This window comes from Jaculus jaculus, chromosome 10, assembly GCF_020740685.1.
Source record: "Jaculus jaculus isolate mJacJac1 chromosome 10, mJacJac1.mat.Y.cur, whole genome shotgun sequence".
NCBI lineage: Eukaryota > Metazoa > Chordata > Mammalia > Rodentia > Dipodidae > Jaculus > Jaculus jaculus.
This window is the reverse complement of record NC_059111.1, coordinates 99907449-99933204: the sequence shown is the minus strand read 5'-3', so window position 1 is coordinate 99933204 and position 25756 is coordinate 99907449. Positions and strand designations below refer to the sequence as shown.

The 25756-nt window shown below is 48.0% G+C and overlaps 1 protein-coding gene across 1 annotated transcript in view; it reads left to right on the top strand.

Moving 5' to 3' along the window:
- Nucleotides 1-25756, top strand: part of Kiaa1549 (KIAA1549 ortholog) — a 157063-nt gene that overhangs the window by 94583 nt on the left and 36724 nt on the right. The window contains exons 10-12 of the mRNA XM_045160547.1: nt 8092-8276; nt 18348-18544; nt 21650-21765. Of these exons, the coding sequence (XP_045016482.1) occupies nt 8092-8276; nt 18348-18544; nt 21650-21765 (498 nt within the window). The remainder of the gene's footprint in view (nt 1-8091; nt 8277-18347; nt 18545-21649; nt 21766-25756) is intronic.

The window sequence follows — 25756 nt, the reverse complement described above, 5'->3', positions numbered from 1 at the left end:
GGCAAGTGCCTTGACCACAGAGTCATCTCTCTAAAGACCTTTTTAATTATGGATATCTATTGCTTGTGGCTGTGACCACTGGTGCTTTTTCTTACCGAGCATCTCAATCACAGGCTTATCACGAGTACCTTAGGGCAGCTTTAGTCCTTTCCCCATTCCTATACTGTTTCTCATTGTAAAAAGCTTGTCTTAAGTAGTAATGATCTTGTTCTGTTTTGTTTCTGTTTTTGTTTTTTAATGAGAGAGAGGTAGGGGGAGAGAGAATTGGTGTGCCAAGGCTTCTGGCCACCGAAATTGAACTTCAGATGCATGTGCCACCTTGTGAGCATGTGTGACTTTGCACTTGCATCACCTTGTGGCACCTGGAGAGTTGAACATGGTTCCTTAGGCTTTGCAGGCAAGTGCCTTAACTGCTAAGCCATCTCTCCAGTCCTTGTTCTGTTTTTATTCCAAATTCCTCCATGTCCCATTCTGCATGTTTGTGGGGACAGGGAGTCACTCAGGAAGCCTAGAAGTGCGCTGTTGTTGACTGGCTTCCTTCAGGGTCTTAACATGAAGGAGTCCTTGATCCTTCCTTAGCCTTTTCAATGCTGTGTCTCTCCCTCCTCATACTATCCCATAGGTTAAAAGAGATGTTTTTTTATGATTTGGGTGGTACTTGACAGTGATTGCTCTCAGTGCCTCTTTTCCTGCTCTCACATTTTGGGTACGTTAATGAAGAAAAAGGAGAAGTATGGCAAAGCATATTTCTTTAAATATGCTTTTGTAAGTTAGATTGCTTTTTTTTTTCATTTTTTTGAGGTAGGGTCTCACTTTAGTCCAGGCTGACCTAGAATTCACTGTGTAGTCTCAGGCTGGCCTTGAATTCATGGCGATCCTCTTACCTCTGCCTCCCGAATGCTGGGATTAAAGGCGTGCGCCACCACGCCCGGCTTATGTTTTTAAATTTTATTTTGTGTGTTTATTTAAGTGAGAGAGAAAGAGAGAGAGAGAGAGAGAGAGAGAGAGAGAGAGAGAGAGAGAGAGAGAATGAGAGAATGGATGTGCCAAGGCCTCTATCCACTACAAATGAATTCCAGATGCACGTGCCACCTTGTGCATCTGGCTTACGTGGGTCCTGGGGAGCTGAATCTGGGTCCTTAGGGTTCACGGTTGAGCACCTTAACTACTGAGCCATTTCTCCAGCCCCCCCTTCCCCCCAACAATACAGCTTTTAATGGACAGTTTTGAAACTGCCCTCTGGAGTAGAAGGCCCTCTGTGAAGTCTATCCTTGTCCCTGGCGACTAACCTGGACGAGGGGGTGCTGGGTGAATTTTCTGCATTTGATGGAGGAGGTTGGGAAAGTGTTAGCGATGACATCGGCAGGCGTGTTGAGGTACGAGTGCATATTAGTATGTCCTGTTTCAAATCACTGAAAAGTAACAGCAGGGTGGAGAGATGACAGGACCCCCGTAAGCCAGGTACACAGGGTGGCACATGCATCTGGAGTTCGTTTGCAGTGGCCGGAGGCCCTGGCATGCCCATTCTCTCTATATATATCTGTCTCTTTCTCTCTCTCTGTCTCTCAAATAAAATAAATAAATAATACAAAATGTTAAAAAAAAATACAGCAAAGTTACTTTCTGGTGTTGCTTCCCGAGGGGCAGCTTTGGTGGTGGAAGGGTGCCTCATTCCTGATGTTTTGCTAGCGGTTGATTGCACTGGGATATGAGCGTCCGTTGCTGGAGTAGGCTGGCAGTTAAAGGATGAGGCAAATGCCAGCCTTCCAGCAAGCAGCAACAATAAAAGACAAACCCTCCAAGTGCTTGCTCCGACCACCAAGTTAAAAGATCAACCATGGCTGGCTTTTCATTAAGTAATGGGAAATCCCCACATAGCCTGCAAGACCAGAAGATAAACCGAAAGCAATAAGAAATGGTTAGATTTTTTTTTTTTTTTCCCCCTTGGCTCGAAAAACCAAGGCAGGTAAACCAGCCACAGTAAAATGCGGTTAGCCATCTCCCCCTCTCTAAAACACACATCCAAGCTCTTGGACCACACATGTGCCCTGCTTCCCATCACATTCAGGTGGCCTCTGTGTGACCTTTCTCAGACAGTGCCTTGGTTTCCCCTCAGGTTCCCCCCAGCGTTCCCTTCCCGGCAGAGCTTCCCAGGCTGAGTGAGCCTCGTGTGTGAGGGCCTGCAGACTCACAGTCTGGCTGTCACATACATGGGGCCCGTTTTCACACTCAGGAACCTGTTTCACCCCAACTTCACCTTAATCCTCACTAAAAGCCATAAGATCAAATTCAGGGCAGTGAGGTCTTTCTGATCTACCCCCCTTCCCTTTGCCAGCTTCACTTGACTCTTCGTTTTATTAAAAGCTTAGCTATGGGATGGAGGGATGGCTTAGCGATTAAGGTGTTTGCCTGCAAAGCCAAAGAAAGGGCCTAGGTTTGAATATCCAGGACCCACATTAGCCAGATGCACAAGATGGCTCATGTGTCTGGAGTTTCATTTGCAGTGCCCTGGCACACCCATTCTCCCTCTCTCTGCCTCTCAAATATTTAAAATAAATTATTTAAAATATTTTTTTATTAGTGCATCTCTGACCATTTTAATCCCTATGTCAGGTATTAACCACTATATGACATGAAAGAATGTAAGAAATAGTCCCAGCCAGTCACCACTTAGATGTGTTAGACGGTTGGGCGCAGGGGTTGGGGATTAAGGAACTGAGGGGCACTGTGTATGAAGCTAGTACACTGGCGTGCTGAGAAGCATTTAAGAGAACAAAACAAAGACAGCAAGAACAAAAGAATCTAGACAAGGAAGAGATTAGTGTTGCCATGGGAAGGCTTTTATGAGGCAGTCTTTTGGGATAAGCGGGGACAGAGAAAAGGGGAGAGAGAGAGAGAGAGAGAGTGTGTGTGTGTGTGTGTAAAGGGAAGTGTGTGTGTGTGTTTGGGAGAAGCGCTGAGTTGATGTGGATCTGAGTGTACGGGGAGAAGGGAGCATGAAGAGGACCCAGGCAGACACACGCACCTAGTGAAGTAGAGGGTGGAGACATGGCATCCAAGGCGTGGCAGACGAGGGGCTGAGGCAGGCGTGAGCAGGCATGGTAGTGATGGAGGCTTTGGAGGTTCAGGGTGTGTCCTCCTGAATTTAAGAACCCTAAGTTTTGGGTTCTGCCCTAGCTTTACTAAAGAACTAATAAAGACAGACAGACACAAGAAGGATAAATTGTGAATTACTAAGTTTATTTAGGGGGAAATCACAACTCGTGGGGTTTATTTAAATAGGGAGATGGGGATTTAAGAGAAACCGAGGCCTTTAAAAAGAGACCAGAGGAGCTGGGCGTGGTGGTGCACATCTTCAATCCCAGCACTTGGGAGGCAGAGGTAGGAAGATCGCTGTGAGTTCAAGGCCACCCTGAGACTATATAATGAATCCCAAGTCAGCCTGAGCTATAGTGAGACCCTACCTTAAAAAAAAAAAAAAAGAGAGAGAGAGACAGACAGATCAGAGGACTGGAGAGATGGCTTAGCAGTTAAGGCATTTACCTGCAAAGCCAAAGAACCCAGGTTTGATTCCCCAGGACCCACCTAAGCCAGATGCACAAGGTGATGCACGCGTCTGGAGTTCGTTTGCAGTGGCTGGAGGCCATGGCGTGCCCATTCTCTTTCTCCGCCAAATGAATAAATAAATAAAATTTTAAGAAAAGAAATAAAAATACAATTAAAAAAAGAGAGAAAGACTAGGGTAAGGCTGCAAGCATGTGGACGTAAACTGAGGCACATGGAAAGCTCACTTAGGAGAAACTGGGGCTTTTCAATTTATTTTTTGGTTTTTCAAGATAGGGTCTTGCTCTTGTCCTGGCATTCACTATGTAGTATCAGGCTGGCCTCGAACTCACGGTGATCCTCCTACCTCTTCTCCCGAGTTCTGGGATTAAAGGTGTGTGCCACCACACCTGGCTCGAAACCGAAGCTTTTAAAGAGCCATGGAGGCCTGGAGTCTAGGAGCCTATGTAGGGAGATTTCGGAGGAACCCCCGTAGTTTCCCCATGGAAGAAGTTTAAAAGGGCAAAAGGTGGTGCATTAAGGGAGAAGAGCCGAGAGCAAATACTCAGATGAGAAGTGAGTAGTGAAGAGCGTTGTACCGGGGTCGCCCCGAGTTTAGAGTAGTAACAAGCCTAGAGTTGGAGGCAGCGCCCACGTGACAGATCTCAGAGCGTAAGGAGGTTACACACGTGGTGGATTCAGAGAGCAGAGGAAAATCGAGCATGCAATTAAAGCGAGACGTTTTCCCAAACTATAAAGCAGAGGCAAGCAGAGAAACCATCCAGACCCAGAAGCGGTGTTCTGTCCACACCCCGACACACAGCCCGGCCGGCTGGGAGGGGAAGTCACTCACGTGCATCCACACAGGGATGAGAGGGGTCCAGAGAGAGCAGACAGGAAGAAGGCCGCAGCCTTTCTAGTGTGGAAAATGTATCCTTTCCTCAGATTCCGTATGCGGGGGGAAGACCCAATTGTAGATTTAGAGGGCAGACCCCAGGATCAGCCCTCCTGGGTCGCTTATGCAGGTAGCGTGCTAGGCTGTGGGCAGCAGGGGGCGCTGTAGATCGGTCTTGATCAGGCAAGAGTTCCTTTCCTGCCAAGAGGTCCATTCTTATGCCAGGGCGAGGTGGCATGTGGGGTGGCATCTCCTGGCTTTCTCTTGGCCTCAATTTCTTTTTCTTTATATTTATTTATTTATTTAAGAGTGAAAGAGGTGGACACAGAGAGAGAATGGGCACGCCAGGGCCTCCCTGCCACTGCAAAAGAACTCCAGACGCATGAGCCCCCTTGTGCAGCTGGCTTACGTGGGTCCTTAGGCTTCGCAGGCCAACGCCTTAACCTCTAAGCCATTTCCCCAGCCCTGGGCCTCAATTTCTAACGAAAACGGCCTAGAAGAAACTAGCTTTTTCCTATCCTCTTCCAGCAGTGGGGGTGGATTCCGAAGGGTAAGATGGGTTTTAATGTAACTTAATAACTGACACCTGGTACTCTAAGCAAAGCCGTTTCGATTAGAATCCATGCTTCAAGGGTTCAAAGAGGGTCACAGGGGAGACAGAGAGCCATGTTACGTGTTCTGGGGCTGGGAAAATGGCTCAGCAAGTAAGAACACTTGCTGCACAAGCATGAGGACCTGAGTTCAATACCAAGCACCCATATAAAAAGCTGGGTGTGGGCGTGGCTGTGCGTGCTTCGAACCCCAGCACTGAGGGATTGTGGGTAAAAACAGGATGCTGCAGTCAGGTTCGCATTGCTGGTAGAAATCACCCAAGAGCAGCTTGTGGGGGAAAAAAAAAAAGAGGTTTATTTTGGCTTCCAGATTCGAGGGGGAAGCTCCATGATGGCAGGGAAAACGATTGGCATGAGCAGAGGGTGGACGTCACCCCTGGCCAACATAAGGTGGACAATAGCAACAGGAGAGTGTGCCAAACACTGCCAAGGGGAATCTGGCGATAAAACCCACAAGCCTGCCCCTACCAATACGCCGCCTGGAGGAGGCTTTAATTTCCAATTGCCATCAGATGGGGAGATTAGCATTTGGAATACTTAAGTTTATGGGGAACACCTGAATCAAACCACCACACAGGAGGATTGCTGGGGCCTCCTGCTCAGCTAGTTTAACAGAAAAAGAAAAAGAAAGAAAAAAGGAAGCCCTAGGTTCAGTGAGAGAGACTGTCTGAGGAAATAAGATGGTCTCCACACACGTGCACACGTGACTATGCACACCAAGCATACATATTACTCACAGACATCAAAACAAACAAAACCCTACATGTTCAGACTCAAGTTTCCAAACAAACTTGGTGAAGTTCTCTTTAGTAAAACCTAAGAATCATATTCCTAATTAAAAGCATTGTGGTGAAATATATGTAGCATCCAACTGAACATTTTTAAAAATGTTTTTTATTCATTTTTGTTTATTTATTTGAGAGTGACAGAGAAAGAGAGAAAGTGGCAGAGGGAGAGAGAGAAAGAGAGAGAGAGAGAGAGAGAGAGAGAGAGAGAGAGAGAGAGGGAGGGAGGGAGGGAGAGAGAATGGGAGCGCCAGGGCCTCCAGCCACTGCAAACGAACTCCAGACGTGTGTGCCCCCTTGTGCATCTGGCTAGTGTGGGTCCTGGGGAATCGAGCCTCGAACCGGGGTCCTTAGGCTTCACAGGCAAGCGCTTAACTGCTAAGCCATCTCTCTAGCCCCTGAACATTTTTTTTTTGACCATTTTGAGTGGCATTAACTACATGTACGATGTCTGTAGTCGTCTCTACTGTCCATCTCCAGGGGTGTTTTTCATTCCTCACAGGAGCTCTGCCTTTTGAATAATCCTCCTCCTTTGCCCATAGCTCCTGGAAGCCACTATTTTTTCTTTCCGTCTCTATAAATTTGCCTTTCTAGGAACCCCATAGGAGTGGACCTTGTGGGGCTGGAAGGATGCATAGTAGTTAAAGCGTTTGCCTGCAAAGCCAAAGGACCCAGGTTTGATTTCCCCAGAACCCACGTTAGCCAGATGCACAAAGGGGCACCCGTGTCTGGAGATCGTTTTCAGTGGCTGGAGGCCCTGTCATGCCCATTCTCTCCCTCTCTCTCTCTCTCTCCCTCTTTTTTATGTCAGATAAATAAATAAATATAAATAAAATATTTAAAAGAAGTGGACCTTAGGGTGTCTTTCCTTTTGTGCCTGGCTTCTTTCGCTTATCGCGTTGTCAAAGTTCATCTTTCCTCTTTCAAAGCCCAACGAGACTCTGTCGTGTGGATGGACCACATTTATTTGGTGTGCCCCATCACCTGCTGGTGGACACTGGTGTTGCTCCAGCTTGCCTTGCCCAGCATGATCAGTGCCTCTGTCTTTGTCAGCGTTGCTCGCTGATTGCGGAGGTGGGAAGGCCTCTGCGCTCACATTTGCGGCTCGGTAGATAGCGCTGCTAGTAAGGGGACATTATTGTATAGTTTCTCCCTTCCCCGATGGGAACCAGCGCTCCTTGAGGGCTGTTTGTCTGCTTGCTCATCAGTATGTCCTGCCTTCAGAAATGGTCATTTGTGTGTAAGGAGAGCACTGAGGATTGGGGTGGGGGGAGCATGAGGAAGGGCTTCCTTCCCCAGACCTCCAGGTTCCAGCTCGCGTATTCCCAGAAGACCTGGGGACCCGGGGGGAGTGTGAGTTTCTGCCGTACTGGGTACAGCGTCATGGCTGCGTGCTGGGCACATAGCTGCTCTTCTCACTTTTGAAGAAAATAACTTTTTTTCTTCGGGGTAGGATCTTGCTCTGGCCCCCGCTGACCTGGAATTCACTATGTAGTCTCAGGCTGGCCTCAAACTCACAGTGATCCTCCTACCTCTGTCTCCCGAGTGCTGGGATTGAAGGCATGTTGCCACCACACCCAGTTAAAATTTGAATTTTTTTTTTTTTTTTTGAGGTCGGGTCTTGTTCTAGCCCAGACTGACCTGGAATTCACTCTGTAGTCTCAGGGTGGCCTCGAACTCACAGCGATTCTCCTACCTCTGCCTCCGGAGTGCTGGCATTAAAGGTGTGTGCCACCACACCTGGAAGAGGGATACCACTTTTGTGCAGAGTTGTACAAAACTACTTTTTGATACGGCAATGTCCTGTAGTGGGAAGAATAAACTCAAAACCAGGAGACCTAGCCATGCCAGTGAGCTAGCTACATGTCTTTTTATGTGTTGTATGAACCCTTGTGATCTCTGTTTTGTTTTGTTTTTGTTTCACAAAGTAGGGTCTCACTCTAGCCCAGGCTGACCTGGAATTCACAATGTAGTCTCAGGGTGGCCTTGAACTCACAGTGATCCTCCTACCTCTGCCTCCCGAGTGCTGGGGTTAAAGACATGCGCCACCATGCCCGGCTTCCTTGTGATCTCTGATGTGTTCTATGTGTGACGTTCTAATGTTTGCCTGGTCACGTCTCCTTTCCTGTCATTGGGAGATTACAACCCATACTCTTGTCCAGAGCTGAACGAACAGGGCCTTTGGACCTTCTCAGAAGGCACGCTCTGTCCAGCGAATGAGTGGGCTGTACTGAGACTCGTTCTTCCGCCTCTGCAGCTGTGGACAGGGTGAAGAGGCCGTCCCCCGAGTCCCAGAGCAGCAACCTGTGGGTCATTGTGGGCGTGGTCATCCCAGTGCTGGTGGTGACGGTGATTGTTGTCATCCTGTATTGGAAACTCTGCCGCACAGACAAGCTGGACTTCCAGCCCGACACCGTGGCCAACATTCAGCAGAGGCAGAAGGTAAGTGCCCGCTCCACGGCACTTCTCGTGAGCATCGCGTGGGGCTGAGGTGAGTGCACGCCCTGGGACTGAAGGATGTGGGGGTCGGCCACTGAAGGAATGTTCTGGATCTAATGGTGAGGTCCTGCGTCTTCACATCGACTTACCATAACCGCAGTTCTTTCTGTAAGAGTAAAAACATTCCAAGGCTTAGAGCTCTGAGATCCACTGTGAAGTTTCCTCTGTGGGCGGGTCAGCTGAAGATCACGTCTGTTCACTGAACGGGTTTTGATCCCTTACCCTGGATATTTCCTGGGAATAGCCACCGTGCAAGTTTTCTTATGTATCTTCTCTCCCTTTCACACCCACTTCCTCTAGACGTCTCCTTTATATCCTGTCCCTATTTGAAAGTTCACCTGCTCACTTGATCAGGACCGCTTAATCTTTAAAAGTATGTCAAGAACGGGCACATATTCAAAATGCCAGTCTTTCACTGCTTCCCAGTTCTTTGTTGTTCTGTTTTGAGTGCTAGTAGTTTGTTGAGAGGGGCTCTGTTTGATTTTCCGTGAAGCCCACGCGTACCAACTGCGATTTCCAACTTGGTTTTCGTGAAAGAAGAGCGAAGCAAGGTTGGTGCAGATGCTTGATGTTTCTTTAGAGCCTTCTTCTACCCTCCTCGCCGCTCCATAGTTGTTTTCTTAGAGTTAATTTGCCTGCATCTAATTGGATAGCAGTTGTTTAGAAAGCTCATTTTCAGCCGGGCGCGTGGTGGCGCACGCCCTTCATCCCAGCACTCGGGAGGCAGAGATAGGAGGATCGCCGTGAGTTCGAGGCCACCCTGAGACGACATAGTGAATTCCAGGTCAGCCTGGGCTAGAGGGAGACCCTACATCAAAACAAAACAAAATGTGTCTAAGCCGGGCATGGTGACCCACATCTTTAATCCCAGCACTCACAAGGCAGAGGTGGGAAGACCCCCATGAATTTGAGGCCACCCTGAGGCTACATAGCGGATTCCAGGTCATCCTGGGATAGAGTGAGACCCTACCTCAAAAAAAAAAAAAACCAAAAAAACCCTCATTTTCCATGTGTGCTGAACTTAGCATTTGTAGAAGTAGCAGTTCTCATTCCCACGTATGTGTCAACAGTTTTTATCATAGTGTCACCTCAGGTTTCACAGCAGAGAGCCTCACTTTGAGTCAGCATCTAGCTCACCTGGTGTGAGCAAGAGCATGCGAGTTCGGGAAGACGCCCTCCGTAGCTGCTGACACGTGGCCTAGCATGCATTTCAGCCAGTGTGTGTGGTCAGTTCACCGTGCTCATTAGCCCTTGCCCTTCTGTATATCTTTCATAGTCTGCTCTGAAAGTTTGGTAAGAACAAGCAAGAAGGAAGGCAAAGAGTAGGGAATGATGGATTGCCCGAGTGACCTTCTAATTTTATTCAGATGGTCTCATTGATAAAGGTGCTAGTAGTTTGTGGTGGTGCATGTCTTTAATCCCATCACTCAGGATGCAGAGGTAGGTTGGCTGTCTGTGTTGAGGATCTGTTTACATGAAATACAGCTACCAGCATTTATCATATTAAAAATCAAGACTAGTTGTGTGTGGTGGCGCACACCTTTAATCCCAGCACTCAGGAGGCAGAGGTAGAAGATTGAGTTGAGGCCACCCTGAGACTACATAGTGAATTCCAGGTCAGCCTGGGCTAGAGTAAGACCCTACCTCGAAAACCCCCCAAGATAATAATAATAAATAAATAAAAATTAAGACTAGTTGAGTGTAGTAATGCAGGCCTGTAATCACAGAACTTAAGAGGTGGAGGAAGGAGGATCAGAAGTTTAATTTTATCCTCAGCCATATATTGAGTTCTAGGACAGCCTGGGTCACATGTTTTAAAAAAATTTGACCGAGAAAAGTCAAATTAGTAACTCATTTAAAAATGACAGCAATAGGGCTGGAGAGATGGCTTAGCAGTTAAGGCGTTTGCCTCAAAGCCAAAGGATCCTGGTTTGATTCTCCAGGACCCATGTAAGCCAGATGCACAAGGGGGCACATGCATCGAGTTCGTTTGCAGTGGCTGGAGGCCCTGGCACACCCATTCTCTCCCTCTCTCTCTCTTTCTCTAATAAATAAAAAATATATATTAAAAAAAAATAACAATAGCCAGGTGCATGGTGGTGCACGCCCTTAATTCCAGTGCTTGGGAGGCAGAGGTAGGAGGATCGCTGTGAGTTAGAGGCCACTCTGAGACTATATAGTGAATTCCAGGTCAGCCTGGGCTAGAGCGAGACCCTATCTCGAAAAAAACCCAAAAAACAAAACAAACAAAAAACCAAACAAACAAAAAAAAAGAGGATCACCCTGAGTTTGAGGCTACCCTGAGACTATCTAGTAAATTCCAGGTCAGCCTGAGCTACAGTGAGACCCTACCTCGAAAAACAAAACAAAACAAAACACTCAGAAAAAGGTTCTGCACGTTAGCCAGGTGTGGTTCTGCTCTGTAATATACCTGGGAGGTGGAGGCAGGAGAAGTGAAAGTTTAAGGCCAGTTGGGGCTATAACTGTCTCAAAGATTAAAAAATAAAGCAAGACAAAACAAAAAACATGAATATTACAAGCTTCATTTACTGAATGAAATTTTTTTTTTTTTTGAGATAGGGTCTCACTTTATCCCAGGCTGATCTGGAACTCACTCTGTTGCCTAGGCCGGCCTTGAACTCTCACCCGCTCCTCCTGCCTCAGTCTCCTTAGTGCTGGAATTAAAGGCATGCGCCGCCCACACCCGGCCCCAGCTCTTAATTCTAAATGTATCACACAACTCTAAAAGTAACTGAAGAGTATTCTGTTTTCTTGTAAACTGACCCAAAACTGCAGACTCTCGATCAAACTGCAAGCTTATGGCTATCCAATATGATCCGCCCTATCCATCTTCATTCATTATGAATGCGGTCTGCTCAGGGTTTTTTTTTTGGTTGCCATTGTTGTTGGTGAGTGGCATGGAAAAAGTGCTCAGTGGTTCATAGTGTGAATTTCATTGCAGTGAGATTGATAAGACAATGGGGCGGGAAGTGTTTTTGCTCTAGTGGGTGTGTATTGTTTCAAGGGGTTTAACCGGTGGGGAGAGGGTTGTGGGTTCAGGCCGGTTCTGGTCCCTGTTGTCTGATATTTATGCTCTTTAATAAACTGTCAGAGGTCAGCATCTCTCGGACTGAAGACAGGAGATTCCCCAAGCTGCTTCTCCTTTCCTCACTTTTACTTCTGAATCATATCCACGTGCCAGATGTTACTATCCTCAGACGGGTGGTTTTTCGATAGAACTCCCAGCCGTGATGGGAGCAGCGCTTTTTCCCCAGGCGCGGCCAGGACCCTCACCTGCGCGCTTGGAGCCTCGCAGGGTCTTCCGCTCAGAGTAACCTGAGATCGACACCGTCTTGCTCACGCCGCGAGGAGGCAAGACTTCGCTGAGGTTGCGGGGCCCTGGTCTTGTCTGCCTGGCTTTGGAGCCTGCTGGATACAGACTTGCCGATTGCTTCCGTAGCCTGTCTCCCCGAGTGCTCAGCGAAGTGCTCTCCTCCAGTGACTGCAAGGGTTCATTTTCTTGCTCATGTGACTTGGGCTTCTCTCTGCATTGTGCTGGGGTTCCTGTCCCCCCCCCCCCCCCCGCCGCCCTTGCTCTGTGGAGTCCTCCAGCAAAGAGCCGAGTTGCGAACATCTGGACACAATAGTCTACTGACCTGCCGTCCGCACTCCCTCCCCTGTGTGATGAGGAGACCTCTTCAGATCGTCTGGGAGTAGATTAGTGTTGAAATACGATAAGAGGGAGAGGCCACTCTGTCTTGTGTTTTGAAGCAGGGCTTTACTTACTTCCAATAATAAGGGGGAAAAAACACCACGTACCACGCACACCTTTCTTTGTATATGCTTTCATCTATATCCAGAGTCCTCATTGTTTCCTAAGAACCCTCCAGTGCGGATCTCTTCGCCCTAGCTGCGGTCTACGGCCATAGCCCCGTGGACGCGTCTGCTCTTATCTGAGGTTGGCACTGTGGGCAGCCAGAAGGAGCTGCCCCTGACCATGCAGTCAGCAGACTCTCTTGAGCAGGCTGGCCACGGTGCCAACGCGAGGAACGTGCACTTTGCCTGGCAGGGCTGTAGCCAGGGAGACAGACCAGCCTCCCCAAAGCAGCAGTACGAGAATGTACGCTCGGGCCCTTCTAGGGTAGGTACCACTGAGAGCGGCTCAGGAAAGCAAGCTTGTAAGAAGGCCACAGTCCAGACCCAGGTGGCAGAGGGTCCATCTTCGGAGGTTTGCAAGATACAGAAGAGACTGGAAATGGTGCAGGCATTGCAAGGACCGTTTTCAGGAAGCAAAGCCCAGACTGCCTGGCCACTTGGGAAGACAGTCCCTCGCGTCACAGCAGGGTCTGTGGGACAGCCAGAGCCTAGCCCAGGCTGTCCGCATCGCCCAGCCAGCTGACTGCCCCTCGCTGTGGGCTGTGAGTAGGAGAAGCTTTGCTAGTCCCCCAGTTCAAGGACAACAGAGTCCTGTCCAGCATTGAAGATGAACAGATGACTGTGGCTTGGCCTTGTGTAGTCTTCATTTTTCTGAATGGAAACTATGTGGTGGATGCGGGGGTTTACTCAGATGACATCAGTCAAGTAATGAATGCTCACGATGGCTCTCTCCACGTTTCTTTTTTGCTCATTTTTATTTATTTGAGAGCGACAGACAGAGAGAGAAAGAGGCCGATAGATAAATAGATAGAGAGAATGGGCGCGCTAGGGCCTCCAGCCACTGCAAACGAGCTCCAGACGCGTGCGCCCCCTTGTGCATCTGGCTAACGTGGGTCCTGGGGAATGAGCCTCAAACCCGGGTCCTTAGGCTTCTCAGGCAGGTGCTTAACCGCTAAGCCATCTCTCCAGCCTGACTGCGGAGTTTTATTCAGGCACTTTGGGATTTGCTGTGGGGTTTCGAGTGTCATCTTTACTGTCCCTTCTTTGCGGGGTGGGGGGGTCAAGCCAGCCTGAGCGCCGAGGGCTTCTCTGTGTCTTGTTGCATTTGGGTCTTGTTGTATTTATGGTCTGTGTGGTTTAAAATTCATCATGCGTCTCTCTCTTGTTACCTGGCTAACCTGTTCCGCTAGACCTCCCTGACTTGTCGACAAGGCATCCCCATGGGGCACAGACAATGTGGCTTGTCCTCTGCATGATATATTAAAGGAAGAAAGAACAAAAGAGCCATCCTTCTTCAGAAATAATTGGGCCCTGATTTGAATATTAAAAACTCTTAATTGGTCCTGACTCCTCTTCTATAAAATACTGATTGAAGCTGGGGTGGTAATGCCAACCAGACTTCACTCTGGATTTTTTTTTTTTTTTTAAGGAATTGGAAAAATAAGTTGTAGTGGCTCATAAAGTAGGGATAAAACGAAAGCATTGAATTCCATAGTCGTGTGTGAAGAGAGTGTTTGGTCTCATTTTTCCTTCTGTGTGTAGATGGCTTTTGTTTTGAGTTTCAGCACAGGTTAACTGCCCAGGTCTTATTGTGGTAGCCTCTGCTATGTGCAGGCTGTCATGGGCATGTTTAAAGATGTAAGTTGGAGTCAACAGTAAGTCAACAGAACTAGAGCGTGTCATTGAGGACGTCAAACCTTGTCATGGTTCCTCCTCAAATCCAGTAGGCTTGCTACTTCAGGCCATCAGTCATTCACATCCATGTCACATCCCATTGCTGACTTACACAGTGTCTACATTTGCATCTGTAGCTCTCTCCCTTGCCCGAGGACACAGCTGTTTGCATTAGCTGCGTGGTGTTCAGCAGTGAACAGCAGTGAGAATGCCATCAACGTCGACCTCATTTACATAGCACTTAGGCATTTGGGGAGCATTTTTTTGCATGTGTTGTCACATCTTTCTTCCGTGAGCCCTGACAGTTCCTCATGGAGGTGTTTAGTGCCTAGTCATGGGCTATGTGGACGGCACTATAGAGGCCAGTGCCCTTTGTGTTTTGACATCAAGCCTTCGAGTGGGGGCCATTCTATAGATCCTCTTTCAGTTTGTTAAAGCATACCCTGGAATGGGTCAGTGCAGTTGGTACCCAGTCCTCAGAGGCATGCACTTTCTGACTGGGAACTAGACCAAGGAGGAGTTTAGCAAAGTCCGTTAGCTGCTGGTAGTGGTGGTTAGTGGTCACGGGTATAAGCCGTCTCTCAGCTACTTAGGGGCGCTCTGTGGAGCTAAAAGAAGATTCAGTCTGGAGTAAAACACACCGTAAGATTAGAGATTGCTCATGTTGGGATTTTTATCATTAGCTGGGAGTAATTGGTGTCAAATTTTCAATATTCTAGTCATCTTAAAAGGCTTGGCAGGTGGGCACTTGAGAATTACGTAGGTAGATTTGTGATTTGAAGATGAAAATAATATTTATTATTATACGTTTCCTAAACTAGGACAGTATGGCCATGCCTGAGAAAGAGGAACCTATCCGAATAATGTGTAATAGATTTTTTTTTTTTAATTCAGGAGTTACTTTCTGGCTGGTCTAATTTTCCCTCTATCTATATGCACCTAGGTGCTTGGCTTTTAAAGCTGCACTGTGGTCTCTGTGGTAAGTTACAACAAAAGAGAGAATGTGTTGGGCTGGTAGCTGTGGGGTTTATCAAAGGCATATTGACGTTAAGTACATTATGTATGGTTGTATCCAGATACACTGGTTTGCAATTGATCTAAATAAGTACATGAGAACAACAAATAAATGAACAGAGAGGGCTCTTGGGAACAGTGGGCAAGGGTCTGGCATTAAGTGATCAGAGCACAGACTGTAATATCCCTGTAACTGAAAGAAGTTAACAAACATTTCCTGTAAGTTGGAGTGAAATGTTCAGGAAAGTATGTCATGCTATCTTGGTTCTCTTATTTCTTCCTTTAATTTGAAATTATAATTTAGATCTTTCAGAAGGAAACACGTAAGTTTTCACTCCTTTGTCCTTGGATGTGAAATATGGCATTTAGGTCCAGGCTGAGCCCCGTACTGTGGGGTGCGTGTTTGTAATCCGGTACTTAGGAAGATGAGGCGAGATGATTGAGAGTTAAGACTAGCCTGGGCTACATAGCAAGACCCTGTCTCAAAGCAAACAAAAAGACCTGGCTGAGACCTAGGGAACAGTGTGCTTGCCACCTAGGGAACATGGTGCTTGGCAAGCTCTTGGATGACTAAGGATGGTGATCTTGTGGCCAGAGGGTACTTGGGGACACGTTGGTATTTCTAGCGTACTGCTGAGTAGATCTCACACAGCCTCCCTCTAAGCTGGACCGATAAGCCTCGAACCTGTGCTTTTGGGGCTGTCTACTGACCCCAGCTTTGTTTTGTTCTCACTGATTCTTCTGCAGGAAGTGGTAGAGGTGGCATTGTTAAATAGAGAAGCCATCTTTCTCCTTTAAAGAAATACATATGTGTTAGGGAAAGAGGAAGCCATCCTCAGACTTGACTGTGCCTTGGTGAAAGGGGTCCGACAAGTGTTTTGATTCTTTATTTGATGTTCCGGAGGTGTCTGCCCTCTGCCAGAGTGCTCCAGAAAGCTACTGTGTTCGTAAGTGGGGATCCCTCTTCTGGAAGCATGTAAAAGGGCTGTGCATTTGCAATCTGACCCCTAACAAAAGGGCATCTCTGATCCTAGGAGAAGTTAGTCCATCCCCAGGGGTTCAGGTAGACCAGCTGGGGAGAGGCAGGTTGCCATTTATCAGTTCCCAGGCAGTGTTCCTGAGCCTAGAGGCGCAGATGCCTGCCCCGTAACAGGATCTCATTAATTAGAGAACGTGGCAGCCTGCCTTTGCCTTTTGTTTCCAAGCAACTCTTTGTAAACTATCTTTATAGGAACGTTTGGCTCCCTCTGCTGGCGAAAAGCATTATTGCAGACTCCTTTCCCTTGGAGCACCTGCATGCTTCAGAAGATCTCAGATCTCAAACCTGAGCCACTGGCGTCACTATTGTGCACAAAGCAGTATGCCATGACCACACACCTTGCTTCAGTATACAGTATATGGTCTATATGTGCTCCGCAGACCCGTGTAACTGTCTTCTTTTGACTGACCAGGAGGCTTTGGTTTGCACAAGGTGTACTCATGTGGAGACCCCCCTCCCCTTGGGACAGCTCTTTATGTGCGGACTGGACTTAAACTGTTAATACCCACCAAACTTACTGGTGGATTCAGCCATCTGCCCCAGGGCACAACCCACCCAACACCAGATGCCGTGAGCTGCCCCCACTAAAATGGTGGCATCCGAAATGTCGTGATACATCTCTGGATAATGTAAGTGTCCTTCCTCTGTCACCACAGGCTCTGTCTGAAGCTGAAGCCGGGGAAGGGGCAGCTCACGGCATCTGGTTTGGGGTGTGATGTTGGGTATGTTGTGCCCCGGGGCAGATGGCTGAGTCCACCCGTGAGTTTCGACCTGTACTCTTCAGCCTTATGTGGACCCCTTCTTTCCAGAAATCTTGTTTCCTTGGCTTTTAGTGCACTGAACTTTCTAGATTGGTCTGTTTCTTTGAAGCTACCTTCTATTTTCTCCCCCCTTTTTTTTTTCTCCTCAGCCCCAGAATGTTAGATGTTCTACAGTGTTGTACCCATAGACTATGCATGCACCCTGGAAAACCTCAACTCCCCCGCATGTCACCTCTGGACATCACCTCAGCCTGAATGTCCCCAAAGCTACTACCTCTGTCTCCAGTTGCCCCAGGCTGCTTTCCTTTAAGGCTTTTTCTGTCATCTCAAACTGCGCCTGTCGAAAGGGAAGCCTGTTGTCTAATGTCACGGAAGCATTACTCCTTCATGACTCACTGTTTTCTCTTTTTCTTTTATTTTTATTTATTTATTAGAGACAGAGAGAGGGAGAGAGAAAGAGAAAGAACGGGTGTGCCAGGGCCTCCGGCCACTGCAAATGAAGTCCAGACGCATGTGCCCCCTTGAGCATCTGGCTTATGTGGGACCTGAAGAATTGAACCTGGGTCCTCAGGCTTCACAGGCAAATGCCTTAAGTGCTAAGCCACCTCTCCAGTGCTTACTGTTTTCTCTTAATGTCAGTTCTGCTGTTAGACTATTTGACACGGCCTAAAACTTTCAGATCATTGCTGTCTTTAGTTTTGCTCCCTGTGTCTTTCCTGTCTGGCTTCTAGCTCCTTCTGTTCACTCCCAGAGCTGTCCATCTTTCCCATTTTTGGGGTGAGGCGGGGGCAGGATTTTAGACCAGGTTCCCATGTATCATATTTATGGGCCCTCTTTTTTTTTTTTTTTAATTTTGGTTTTTCGAGGTAGGGTTTCACTCTAGCTCAGGCTGACCTGTGATGCACTATGTGGCCTCAGGGTGGCCTCGAACTCACGGTGATCCTCCTACCTCTGCCTCCCAAGTGCTGGGATTAAAGGCTTGTGTCACCTCGCCGGGCTCTGGGCCGTCTTACTAGCTTTTGGTGTCCTTCCTGCTTAGATTCTAGCTTTCTGATCACCCAGAGGGTGAGCTTTAGAAGGTGGCGTTTGAAGCAATCTGTTTCTGGGCTGGTTTCTTTCTCCCCTCTCCCCCGTTGCATTCTGCCTAGCTGCAAGTGCAGCTAACGTTGTAATCACTTCTAGGCTTCAGACACTTTCTAGCCCTTGACATGATATGATCTGTGTAGCATGTTCTTTGCAGCCTTTTTATTTTTATTTTTTTATTTTTATTTCCAAGTGCTGCCTGCCTGCCAGGCCCGGCTGAAATGCCCCTTCTCTGTAAAGGCTGTCTCACTTCAGCATTCTTTCCCCACCATGTTAATGAAGCGAGCACTGTGTTGGAAAGGCTTCTGCGATAAGGTCCTGCTAGTTAGTTAATGATCGCGCTCTTGTTTCCTCTTCCATAAGCATCTGTGACAAATTCCAAGTACGAACAGCCTGGTACACAGTCTGTCACAGACGTTTGTTGAATTGGGTTGGTGGCGTTGCCCACAGTGTTGGGTCAGAGGTCACACCGCTCTCGTCAGCCCTGGTAACCTCTCGTGTCACAGTCCTCAGATCTCCTTCCTGTTCGCCACCTCACTCGTGTGCACGCCTCTGTGTGTATTGTAGCTGCAGATCCCCAGCGTGAAGGGCTTCGATTTTGCTAAGCAGCACCTGGGGCAGCACAATAAAGGCGACATATTGATTATTCACGAGCCAGCACCCCAGCCGGGACCCACGAAGGACCACACCACACCCTCTGAGAACGGAGACGTGCCAAGCCCCAAGTCCAAGATACCCTCCAAGAACATCCGCCACCGAGGAAGGTTCGTATTGGGCTTTCTGGACCGTTCTCTGTGACGGCGCGTGTTTGTGTTTTCAGCATGTCAGTTTCCAGCATCAGGGAGGGCTGGTGGTCAGTATTGCCCTGTGTCTGCAGCCTGGGAGACTGTTGTCTTGCCTCAAGCCACACATGGACCCCGGTGTATTCTCCGTCCACTCTCCTGGGCTGCCAGAGCTGGCTGTGTGACTTCTTTCTCCAAAATGTTTCCAATGAGGAGTCACCATCGATGCTGGGTTGGCAGTGCCCCCCCAAATTGGTCAGCCACTGGCAAGGTGGAGTGCTTATGTTCTGAGGTGGGCATGCTAGGTAGGCCCCATGGAGGTCCTATGAGGAAAAATATATAAAAAGTACATGGGTTGGGCATGGTGGTGCATGCATTTAATCCCAGCACTCAGGGAGGCAGAGGTAGGAGAATTGCCCTGAGTTCAAGTTCACCCTGAGACCACAGAGTGCATTCCAGGTCAGCCTGGACTAGAGTGAAACCCTACCTTGGAAAAACAAAAAAACAAGACAAAACAGAAAAAGCAACCAAACAAAAAAAAAGTACATGGCCTGTCACACACCCTCATGCCGCCTGGCTTCTCTGATTTTTTTTTAAATTATTTATTTATTTATTTGAGAGCGACAGAGAGACAGACACATAGAGGGAGAGAGAGAGAATGGGCACGCCAGGGCTTCCAGCCTCTGCAAACGAACTCCAGACGTGTGCGCCCCCTTGTGCATCTGGCTAACGTGGGACCTGGGGAACCGAGCCTCGAACCGGGGTCCTTAGGCTTCACAGGCAAGATCTTAACCGCTAAGCCATCTCTCCAGCCCTGATTTTTTTTTTTTTTTTTTTTTTTTGAGCTGGTGGCTGGCTGCGACCTCATTGCTTTGTCTGCAGGTGACCTTCAACGTGTCCTCCAGTTTGCTTTTCTCCAGCTGCCATATGTCACACTGAAACTCTTCCTCACCTCCTTGCGCAGCTCTCCATTCCCAGCCTAGTCCCAGTCCCGTATATTGAGGCAGAGCCCATGGAGAATTGCTTAGAGTTTGCACACTCCCTGGAAGGCCCCTGTCACCCTCTGTTCCCGTGAGGCGGGCCAGGACTACCCCAGCGAAACTACCCCGGCAAAGGCAACCCTCAGGTCCAGGTTTGTGAGGCTCACTTGAGATCCTAGCTTTGACTCCAGGAGCCTCAGGTCATCAGCCTTCCTTTGAGCTTCCGGAACGCTGACTCCCGACTTGCTGCCAAGAGCAGTCTATGGCTGCAGCAGCGTTCAAAACGGTATCATCATTTCCCTATCAGAAAACCTACCCCAGGGGTCTGGCCTAGTTTTAAGAACGTAATGGACGTTAGACAAGATCTTTATGAACGGAAATGAATTATGCAGAGAGATGCTCTTTGCTTAATTATTTTTCAGGCCAACAGTAAATCAAGTCATTAAAGAAGATTTAATATGCTAGTAAAATTTTGCAAAGTGCATTTTCTCCCCAGTAGCCTCATCATAAACATTTAGTCATATGATTGTAGTGATCTGCATGGTTATATAGTTATCTTTTATGCTTTTAGGTTCCACATCCATGGCTTTAGCCAACTATGGAGCAGAAAGGCTGAGGAAAAAAGTTCTAGTATACAGAATATGTACAGACCTTTTCTTGTCATTATTCCCAAAACAATGCACGTCAGCTGTTAGCATTTGCTAATTGAGGTATTTAAAGTAACCTGGAGTTGACTTAAGATACACAGGAGGGGGCTGAACCCCCTCTCACCTCCCTCATGGTGGGAGCTCTCTGTACTTCCTCCTCTTTCCTTCTCTGAATCTAATAAAGTCTCTCCAACCCTTTTTGTTGTTGTTGTTTTCAAGGTAGGGTCTTACTGTAGTGCAGACTGACCTGGAATTCACTCTGCAGTCTCGTGGCGATCCTCCTACCTCTGCTTCCTGAGTGCTGGGATTAAAGGCATGGCCAAGGGCTGGAGAGATGGTTTAGCAGTTAAACACTTGCCTGTGAAGCCTAAGGACCCCGGTTCGAGGCTCAATTCCCCAGGACCCACGTTAGCCAGATGCACAAGGGGGCGCACGCACGTGTCTGGAGTTCGTTTGCAGTGGCTGGAAGCCCTGGCGCGCCCATTCTCTCTGTCCCTCTATCTGCCCCCCCCCTCTCTGTGTGTCCGTCGCTTTCAAATAAATAAATAAAAATAAACAAAAAAATTTAAAAAGGCATGGCCAATACGCCCGACATTTTTTTTTTTTTTTTTTTGAGGTAGGGTCTCATTCTAGCCCAGGCTGACCTGGAATTCACTGTGGACTCTCAGGGTGGCCTTGAATTTACAGCAATCCACCTACCTCTGCCTCCCAAGTGTTGGGATTAAAGGCGTGCGCCACCATGCACGGCTCTCTAAACCTTTAAAGAAAAAGATTATATAGGAGAATGGATGTCGATTACATGCTAATAACTGTGCTAGTTTATTTAAGATACCTAAGATACTGAGGGATGACTCTAATATCTTAGTCTCCGTCAGGGATACCAGAATGTCTTGGCACTCCTCCTTACTGCAGAAGCTGAGGAGCCCAGGGAGGCAGAGTAGTGAGTAAGGCGTCTCCCTGGCTTGGTGCAGCCTGGCTGCTGGGGTGCCTTTGATGTTCCTGAACAGAATCAAACGTCAGTAGGGGTCACTGTCATCATTTTGAGTGTGGGTGTCTTCCAGAGACTTGCGGAATTATTTGAGGTGCAGAACTATCATGGCCTCCTGGGTCCCTCAGATTCACTTGACCCTAAACCAGGCCAGAACTCACGCTAGACCAGGCTGCCTGTCTGGAACTGGCCCCGGACCAGGAGCTGAGTCTTGGGACCTATAAGCTATGGGACTGTGCTCTACTCTGGCACTTAGTTTTCTGGTGTTTGCCAAAATGCCACCATGCCAGTCTTTCAGGGCACAGTGACTGTGTTTTTAGGGTAATCCTTGTGCCGTGCCAACAATCATGTTTTGGATAGTTTCATTTCTACCAGTTTTGCCTAGAAGCCCGACTTCCAAACTCAAGTGACCTTGGAAACCCTTTCTGTTCTTTCCTGCTCTTCTGATGTGTGCGATTTGTTTTGTCTGCAGAGTCTCCCCCTCAGATGCGGATTCGTCAGTCAGCGAGGAGTCCAGTGAGAGGGACGCAGGGGACAAGATACCAGCAGCAGTCCATGAGGGCAAGGCCCCCCGAGCCCCGCAGAGTGGTCTGTCACTTTCCTTGTTCCTCATAAGAAAAGCAGTCATGATGAACCATGGAGTTGCCCTACTTCAACGCTCAGTCTTTTTCTTTCTTTCTTTTTAAAATTCTACTTATTTATTTATGAGAGAGAGAGAAAGAGAGAGAGAATGGGCATCCAGGGCCTCCAGCCACTACAAACGAACTCCAGATGCATGTGCCCCCTTGTGCATCTGGCTAACGTGGGTCCTAGAGAGTCGAACCGGGATCCTTTGGCTTTGCAGGCAAGTGCCTTGACCGCTAAGCCATCTCACCTGTCCCTGCTCCATCTTTTTCTAAAAATCTGCACACTGGAATACATCTCTCCCGTGTTGCATTCCTGAGCATGGATTGGTGCCTTTGAACAGGGTGCTGGTGTCTGCTTCAAGGCAAGGAACCATGGCTGAGGTTAGGGATTCTATGAGCCAGGCATGTCTCCAAGCCAGTAGTCTGGGTTCATTCTAAGCTAGAATCAAAATGGATTTCTAGCCTATAGGACAAAGAGAGATTGGATGGAAACTGTAAGCCCAAAGCTACTTCCAGTATACACTGACTGTTTTAGGAGCCAACTCAAAGATGTCACAGCTGTCACTGCAGGGAAGATGTTTGTCTGTCTGTCATAGGTCCTGTTCCCTTATCTTTCTCCCAGCAGGCAGTTGGACATACTCAGACAGTTTAGTAGCTTTGCACTGGGAGTCAAATACAGCTTTGTAACCCAGCCATGAGATGAACCTCACTCCCATCGTGAGAGGTGCTGCTTTGGAAAAAACAAAACTATGTCCATAGGCCTTCCTTACATTGAGAGCGGTTTTGGAGCGATGACAAGGTATCTTGGGTTTATTTTATTTTTATTTATTTATTTTGAGGCATGGTCTCACTCTAGCCCAAGATGACCTGACACTCACTCTGTAGTTCCAGGCTGGCCTTGAGCTCACATTCATCCTCCTACCTCTGCTTCCCAAGTGCTGGGATCAAAGGCGTGTGCCACCACCACACCTGGCTTTGTTTTGTCGTTTTGAGACAGGGTCTCATGTAGCCCAGGTTGGCCTCAGATTTGCTGTGTAGTCAAGGGCGATCTTACACTCCTAATCCTCCTGCCTCTACCTCCCGGTAGTGGGATTATAGGCATGCTTTTACCGTATCTGGCTGGTAGCTTGGCTTCAGTTTAACAGGTGCTATGAAGTGAATGTACTCCTTCCACTGTTGGATTAGCTGGAGTCTTATTTATTCTTCATGATTGTGTTTCAGGAACGAAAGATAAGAGGGCCCCAGTATATTGATTTTGATAGTAGTTTTGTACTACATTTTACATCACGAATTTCTCTCTATGATGGCATTCTGAAAATGAAGAGATTCTGGACCGTAGCCCAATGGCTTCTTGAGTACCAATGTGCCTGCGCCCGTCAGGTCCCGTCTTCTCACAGGCTCCTGTCACACAGCTCTTGCAGTTGCTTCCTGGTAGCTCGTTAGCAGCCTCAAGGAAACATCCCTTTGACTAGGGGGAGCTTTCTGTTGGGGTCCAGTTTCACAGAATCTTCAACTTACCACCATGGTAACAGGTGCCATGCTTCAGACTGGCAGCATTAGAATCTAGTTTTGCTCCTGGGAAATAGTACAGAGAGGGCTGGAGTGATGCGTTAGCGGTTAAGGCATTTGCCTGCAAAGCCAAAGGACTCAGGTTCGATTCCCCAGGACCCACATTAGCCAGCTGCACAAGGGGGCACACATGTCTGGAGTTCATTTGCAGTGGCTGGAGGCCCTGGTGCGCCCATTCTCTCTCTCTCTCTCTCCCTCTCTCCCTGTCAAATAAATTAAAAAAAAAAACCAAAAACGATTTCAAAAAATATACATTAGAAAGAGAGAGAGAGAACAAGCGAGGGGAAGACAGAAACAAAACAAGGCAAAACAAGGAGGTTTAGCTTTTCTTAGTTCATTGCTTACCCGAGGAACTCTTGCTACTGCCTTTTCCTCGTCCAGACAGTGTCGCGCCGCGCATTCTAAAAGGAGAACCAGCCAGGCGTGGTGGCGCACGCCTTTAATCCCAGCACTTGGGAGGCAGAGGTAGGAGGATCGCTGTGAGTTCAAGGCCACCCTGAGACTCCATAGTGAATTCTAGGTCAGCCTGGGTTAGAGTGAGACCCTACCTCAAAAAACCAAAAAAAAAAACAAAAAAAAAAAAAACAAAAAAAAAAAAACAAAAGGAGAACCAAAGCGTCGCACCTCGGCGGCAGCTGTTCAGAATGCAGGTAGTGAGTGTTCTAGCCATGGGGTGGCCGGCTGGCTTTTCCCATGGAACCCGGGGGCTTAGCTGCCGCTCCCTTCACCGAAGAGACGCCAGAGCCTGTCTGGGCATTATTTCCATAGCTTAGGAAGAATTTTCTCGCTACAGATATCAGTTATTTTCAAGCGTTGCTTCCTTAAATCCCCTATATAAAAAAAAAAGAACCCAGGGTCTTTGCAGGCTAGGCAAGCGTTCCTAAACCTGCTTTTTTCCCCCCCTGAGACAGCATTGTGCCATGTAGCCCAGAACTTGTGTTTCTTTTCATCATTCTATGATCACAAGTGTGCATCATGCGTGCACACGTGTGCGCCACTCTACCTGGCTCGAATATTTTATAATTCACATAAAAGTCAACTGGGCGTGGTGGCAAATGCCTTTAATTCCAGCACTCCAGAGGCTGAAGTAGGAGGAATGATGTGTGTTCAAGATCAGCCTGTGCCCGGCGTGGTGGCGCACGCCTTTAATCCCAGCACTCAGGGAGGCAGAAGTAGGAGGATCACCGTGAGTTCGAGGCCACCTTGAGAATACAGAATGAATTCCAGGTCAGTCTGAGCTAGGGTAAGACCCTACCTCAAGGGTCCCCCCCCCAAAAAAAAAAAAGATCAGCCTGCAATATGGAGTGAGTTCCAGGTCAGCCTGGGCTAGTGTGAGACTTTGCCACATACAACAAAACAAAAAAGGTTTTGTTTGTTTTTTGCTGCATGTCCTATGAATGGAGACCGGAGATTGCTGGAGAATCATCCCAGATGCCTTTTTCTTTGCTGTCTGTGGACCAGTGTTCCCTCTTACCACTGCATATGCCATAGCCAGCAGCATGCTTTAGTGTTTTGGGTAATGGCTGTCTAAAGTCCTCTTAAGGCCCCTTCTTGCAGTGGATGCTCAGAGAAGAGCCTTGTTTCATGTTTGGTAAATGTGAAATTGTGCCGCCTTGCCGTCCGAGTCCCGCAGAGATGGCTTGTGCTCTGGCCACCGTGTGCGAACCTAAGTCACATCAGCACCTCCCGTTATCCCCAGTGAAGCTGCGGAGAGAGAGGGGTGCAAGGAGGCACTGTGCATCCTTGAGTGATGGCCGCTTCCCTTAGAGTCTGACAGTGTCGCCCGACTGTGGCGTCTCTTTCTCCCTCCCCTCTTCTCTCCTCCTGCTTCTCCTCCTCCCTCCTCCTCCTTTTCATCATGAACATGCCAGGTAGGACTTCAAGGTGCTAGAACTTCCTATATGTTCTTCTTAGGGTGCATGCATGCAGTTAAACAATTAGAACTTCATTAATTTGAATTCCACAAACTCCAAGTTCTAGGATTTCACATGGGAATGAAGCTGCCATTCATTTTGGCACCTGATAAAGACTTTACCAGACAAGTGCCTGGTTTCAACCATCTTAACTACTTATGACAGACATAAAATTTTTTTTTTTTGGAATAATTTTGAAGCACTCCAAAACACTGCAAAGATTGAAACATTAAGATGCTTCTCAAGTTTCCACTAAAATAATTCCCAGAGGCCTGTTCAAGGAAGCATTTTGCAAGCTGAGTTAAGGTGACTGCTGTCAGCTGGCCGTCATTCAAGGTCGCTGGCTGAGCTTGTGGGGTGGGCTGGGTGCTGAGGGTCCAAACAGAAGACAGAGGAGAGTGGTCTCTGCCTCGGGGTGTTCTGTGGGCCATTGGCATCAGCAGTGATGTGCTTTGACTGTTTTCATCTGTA